Genomic DNA, 5,987 nt, shown 5'->3' with positions numbered 1-5,987 from the left:
CTCAAAAAAAAAAAAGGGAACCTATTGGCTCTCAGGGAGGGGCAGTCGAGTTTAGCAGCTAAAGGCTCGGTCTCTGCTTCAGAGAGGCGGGGTTCTAACTCCAGCTCAATCATTAACAGGCTTTGTGACCTTGGGCCAATTACACAGCTTTTCTGGGCCTCAGTTTCCTCATCAGTAAAAGGAGTGTGGCTGTGAGGTTTGTTTTTTGAGACAGGGTCTCATTCTATTGCCCAGGCTGGAGTACAATGTTGCCATCTCAGCTTACTGCAAACTGCGCCTCCTGGATTCAAGCAATTCTCCTTCCTCAGCCTCCTCAGTAGCTATGATTACAGGTGCCCACCACCACGCCTGGCTAATTTTTGTATTTTTAGTAGAGATGGGGTTTCACATATTAGCCAGGCTGGTCTCAAACTCTTGACCTCGGGTGATCCACCAGCCCGACCTGTCCCTACAAAAAATTTTAAAATTAGCTGCCAGGCATGGTGGCACATGCCTGTAGTCCCAGCTACTCAGGAGGCTTTGACTGGAGGACCCTTGAGCCCAGCAGTTTGAGGCTGCAGTGAGCTGTGATCATGCCACTGCACTTCCAGCGTGGGTGACAGACTGGGACTCTGTCTCAAAAAAGATAATTAAAGAGTTTTTTCAAAATGTGTACACCATATTATTCAAGCATTTAAATACTCAGGTTTTTCCCTTTTCCTCCCCAGACTATGGTTCCTTCTGTTGTAAAATTACATGAGTGGGGCCAGGCGCGGTGGCTCAAGCCTGTAATACCAGCACTTTGGGAGGCCGAGGCGGGTGGATCACGAGATCAAGAGATCGAGACCATCCTGGTCAACATGGTGAAACCCCGTCTCTACTAAAAATACAAAACATTAGCTGGGCATGGTGGCGCGTGCCTGTAATCCCAGCTACTCAGGAGGTTGAGGCAGGAGAATTGCCTGAACCCAGGAGGCGGAGGTTGCGGTGAGCCGAGATCGCGCCATTGCACTCCAGCCTGGGTAACAAGAGCGAAACTCCGTCTCAAAAATAAATAAATAAATAAATAAATAAATAAATAAATAAAATTACATGAGTGGATGCCAGGTGTGGTGGCTCATGCCTATAGTCTCAGCACTTTGAGAGGCTGAGATGGGCAGATCACTTGAACTCAGGAGTTCAAGCAGCCTGGGCAACACGGTGAAACCCTGTCTCTGTACCGAGAGGCTGAAGTGGGAGGATCACTTGAATACGGAAGGCAGAGGTTGCAGTAAGCCAAAATCGTGCCACTGCACTCCAGCCAGGGTGACAGAAAAGACCCTGTCTCAAAACAAACAAAATCGCCTAGTGTGGTGGCTTACACCTGTAATCCCAGCACTTTGGGAGACCAGCCTGACCAACAGGGAGAAACCCCATCTACTAAAAATTACAAAACTGGCACATGCCTGTAATCTTAGCTACTTGGGAAGCTAAGGCAGGGGAATCACTTGAACCTGGGAGGCGGAGGTAGAGGTGAGCCAAGATCAAACCATTGCACTCCAGCCTGGGCAACAGGAGTGAAACTGCGTCTCAAAAAAAAAAAACGAGAAAAAATTACATGAGTCGGCTGGTCATGGTGGCTCACGCCTGTAATCCAAGCACTTTGGAGGACAAGGCGGGCAGATCACCTGAGGTCGGGAGTTCAAGACCAGCCTGACCAACATGGTGAAACCCCGTCTTTTTTTTTTTTTTTTGAGACGGAGTTTCACTCTTGTTACCCAGGCTGGAGTGCAATGGCGCGATCTCGGCTCACTGCAACCTCCACCTCCTGGGTTCAGGCAATTCTCCTGCCTCAACCTCCTGAGTAGCTGGGATTACAGGCACGCGCCACCATGCCCAGCTAATGTTTTGTATTTTTAGTAGAGACGGGGTTTCACGATGTTGACCAGGATGGTCTCGATCTCTTGACCTCGTGATCCACCCGCCTCGGCCTCCCAAAGTGCTGGTATTACAGGCTTGAGCCACCGTGCCTGGCGAAACCCCGTCTTTTAAAAAATAAATAATAAAAAAATAAATAAAAAATTACATGAGTCAACACACAGATGTGTGTCCATATACATGCACTGCACACACATATATGCAAACATTAGGGACCACACACACACAAACCCGAAGATTGGTTCACAGAATAACCCCACGAGTCCTCTTTTCTCTTCCCCACACCGCTGATAAACAGAAACACAAATACTGGAAGCAAAATTGGGGAACACTGGAATCATCACTGAAAATGCAAATAGTTTCAGCATTTTTGATCTGGGGGGTTGGCAGGGGAGTACTCTGCTGGGAAGGGGCCCGCATCTAGGAGGAAAAAGGCCAGGGAAAGGAACTGAGGTCCACAGAGGTTTGAGAGGTGTCCTTCCCTTCAGCCCAAAGATCCCGGACAGCAAGCCCCAGGCGCTGCCACTGTGATGTCACAGGAGGAGGGTGCCGCCCCCTCCAGGTCAGGTCCGTTCCCTTTGTCTTCCTCACTGAGGTCACGCGGATTTTTGCATATTTAGAGAATTTGCGGTGTGAGGTCACCCTAATGGGCGGGTCTGTGATATCACAAAGGACAAAGAGACCAACTGGTTTGGGAGAAGCTGGTGCTTTGAACCCTACCCCCTTGTCTTGCAGAAACCCGAAATGAGTCTATTCTCAAATTCAGGCTGGAAGTCCATTCTGTGCGCTCAGGGAGCTCGCGCTCAACACCTATCATTCCTCTCCTCCAGTCCTCGGGCTTCACTAGAAAATGGGGAGGCGGTGGTGGGAGGATAGCGTGAGTCCAGGAGTTCAAGACCAGTCTGGGTAACATGGTGAGACACTGTCTCTACGGGGAGACCACACACACACGCACACACACACACACACACACACACGGTGAGACACTGTCTCTACGGGGCGACACACACACACACTAGCCGGGCGTGGTGGTGTGTGCCTGTAGTTCCGGCTAATCGAGAGGTTGAGGTGGATCAATTGACCCAGGGAGGTGGAAGCTGCAGTGAGCCATGATGGTACCGCTGCTCTCCAGCCTGGGCGAGTGAGACCCTGTAATTACAGGCTCATACCTGTAATCCCAGCACTTTGGGTGGCCAAGGAGGGAGGATCACTTGAGGTCAGGAGTTCCAGACCAGCCTGCAACATGGCAAAACCCCGTCTCTACCAAAAATATAAAAACTAGCCGAGCATGGTGGCACAACCATGTAGTCCCAGCTACTCGGGAGACTGAGGCAGGAGAATAGCTTGAACCTGGGAGGCAGAGGTTGCGGTGAGCCGAGATCACGCCACTCACTGCACTCCAGCCTGGTGACATAGCAAGACTGCGTCTCAAAAAATAAAAAATAAAAAAACAAATAATAATAATAATAAATAAAAATTAGCCGGGTGCAGTGGCTCATGCCTGTAATCCCAGCACTTTGGGAGGACGAGGCGGATGGATCACCTGAGGTCGGGAGTTTGAGACCAGCCTGACCAGCATGGAGAAACCCCTTCTCTACTAAAAATACAAAAAATTATCCAGGCGTGGTGGCGCATGCCTGTAACCCCAGCTACTTGGGAGGCTGAGGCAGGAGAATAGCTTGAACCTGGGAGGCGGAGGTTGCGGTGAGCAGAGATGGCGCCACTTGCACTCCAGCCTGGGTGACTGAGTGAGACTCTGTCTCAAATAAATAAGAAAGAAAAGAAAGTAAACTGAGGAGATGAAAGTGGCAGAGCCTTCTTCGTGGTGAGGACGTTGGAGTGGGAACTTAGGGAGGTGTGTGGGGTCTTCCGGGAAGCTCCTATACCTGATCAGTTTTCTGCAAAATGGGCGGAACCACGTGGCTCTGGAAGTAGCTGCGGGCGTGGTAGTCCTGCTGCGCGTTGTAGGGAGGAATCGCGGACCACATCTTGGGCTTAGAGCGTCCGTAAGCGCGGGCAGTGGTGCTCACAGCCACCCCGTCCAAGATAAAGCCTTTCTCCAGTCGCAGGCGACACTCGCACAGATCCGCCATCCCAACCACTGCAGCCTCGGAGGGCCTTTCTGGTGGGGGATGAGGACCCTAGCTGGGGACCCCTATGCGCATTGTTACGTGATGACAAGGACCCCTATGACACAAACCCTATTGTCTCCGCTCACCCCAGGTTGACCGGTGGGCCTTTAAGGCAGTGGGGGAAGTTGCTTGGCCCCCAGAGGACGTTGACCAGAGACTGACTATGCAAGAGGACTTGGAAAGTGAAGGGGAGGAGCCTGGATAACTGATTGTAGGCAGTTTGAGTGCGGTTAAGTCCAGCTCCCCCAGCTATCCTTTAAGGTGAGCATTCTCTTTTCCCACGGTATTACCTGCTGTTTCCTCAGCTCCGTTTTGTTGAAAAGCTTGTACACGGAATTGATCAGAAAGTTCAGATCGCCGGGTGCGGTGGCTCATGCCTGTAGTCCCGGCACTTTGGGAGGCCGAGGCGGCAGGATTGCGAGGTCAGGAGACCGAGACCAACCTGGCCAACATGGTGAAACCCCGTCTCTACTAAAAATACAAAAAAATAGCCGGGCCTGGTGGTGTGTGCCTGTAGTCCCAGCTACTTGGGAAGCTGAGGCAGGAGAATCGCTTGAACCTGGGAGGCGGAAGTTGCAGTGAGCCAAAAAACCGCGCCTTTGCACCACAGTCTGGCGACAGAGGGAGACTGTCTCAAAAAAATAAATAAATAAATAAATGAAAGAAAGAAAAAAAAGAAAAGAAAGTTCAGATCGCACCTACTTCCAATTCTCATTTTACAGAGCTAGAAGTTGAACCTTACAAAGCTTCCCTAGGCCGAGTGCGTTGGCTCACACCAGTAACCCCACCATTTTGGGAGAACGGGGCGTTGGGGGTGGCGGAGATCGCTTGAGCCCAGGAGTTTGAAGGCCAGCCTGGGCAATACGGCGGAACCCCGTCTCTGCGAAATAAATGAATACTTAGCCGAGTGCGGTGGGGCGCACCTGTGGACCCAGCTGCACTACAGGCTGAGCCATGGAATTCAAGACTGCAGTGAGCCATGATCGTGCCACACTTCAGCCTGGATGAGAGAAAGGGACCCTAACGAGAGAGAGAGAGAGAGAGAGAGAGACAGAGAGAGAAAAGAGGTTCCCAAATCCAGTTAGCTGACTTCCGGTCAGTCCACTTAACAATTCTCCTGCCCCACCCCAATTATCATTATTTATTTATTATTTGAGAGGGAGTTTTGCTCTGTCGCCCAGGTTGGAGTTGCAGTGGGGCAATCTTGGCTCGCTGCAAACTCCACCTCCTGGGTTCAAGTGGTTCTCCTGCCTCAGCCTCCCAAGTAGCTGAGATTACAGGCACCCGCCACCATGCCTGGATAATTTTTGTATTTTAGTAGAGATGGGGTTTCACCTAATTGATCAGGCTGGTCTTGAACTACTGACCTCAAATGATCAGCCCACCTCTGCCTCCCAAAGTGCTGGAGGTGGGCTGATATTCTTTTTTTTTTTTTTTTTTGAGACGGAGTTTCGCTCTTGTTACCCAGGCTGGAGTGCAATGGCGCGATCTCGGCTCACCGCAACCTCCGCCTCCCGGGTTCAGGCAATTCTCCTGCCCCAGCCTCCTGAGTCGCTGGGATTACAGGCACGCACCACCATGCCCAGCTAATTTTTTGTATTTTTAGTAGGGACGGGGTTTCACCATGTTGACCAGGATGGTCTCCATCTCTTGACCTTGTGATCCACCCGCCTCGGCCTCCCAAAGTGCTGGGATTACAGGCTTGAGCCACCGTGCCAAGCCTGATATTCTTTATATATATAAAATATTTAATTTTAATTGAGATAGAGTCTCACTCTGTCACCCAGGCTGGAATGCAGTAGTGTGATCTTGGCTCACTGTAACCTCTGCCTCCCGGGTTCAAGCAATTCTCCTGCTTCAGCCTCCCAAGTAGCTGAGATTACATGTGTGTGTCACCACACCCAGCTAATTTTTGTTTGTTTGTTTGTGTGTGTGTGACAGTCTCACTCTGTCTCCCAG

General features: G+C 50.8%; 1 protein-coding gene and 1 long non-coding RNA gene across 2 annotated transcripts in view; one reads left to right on the top strand and one right to left on the bottom strand.

The window, feature by feature from the left end:
* The window catches only part of CUNH17orf98 (chromosome unknown C17orf98 homolog), a 6,955-nt gene extending 2,920 nt beyond the window's left edge, over positions 1–4,035 (bottom strand). The window contains exon 1 of the mRNA XM_032279259.1: positions 3,783–4,035. Within this exon, the coding sequence (XP_032135150.1) occupies positions 3,783–3,989 (207 nt within the window). The 5' untranslated portion in view covers positions 3,990–4,035. The remainder of the gene's footprint in view (positions 1–3,782) is intronic.
* The window catches only part of LOC116552537, an 11,330-nt gene continuing 6,218 nt past the window's right edge, over positions 876–5,987 (top strand). Inside the window, exon 1 of the long non-coding RNA XR_004269429.1 lies at positions 876–922. This is a non-coding gene — a long non-coding RNA (uncharacterized LOC116552537). The remainder of the gene's footprint in view (positions 923–5,987) is intronic.

This window comes from Sapajus apella, unplaced genomic scaffold, assembly GCF_009761245.1.
Source record: "Sapajus apella isolate SASKATOON/1434 unplaced genomic scaffold, GSC_monkey_1.0 scaffold12, whole genome shotgun sequence".
NCBI lineage: Eukaryota > Metazoa > Chordata > Mammalia > Primates > Cebidae > Sapajus > Sapajus apella.
Note: the sequence above shows the minus strand (reverse complement) of the source record. Positions and strands in the feature narration are given on the sequence as shown.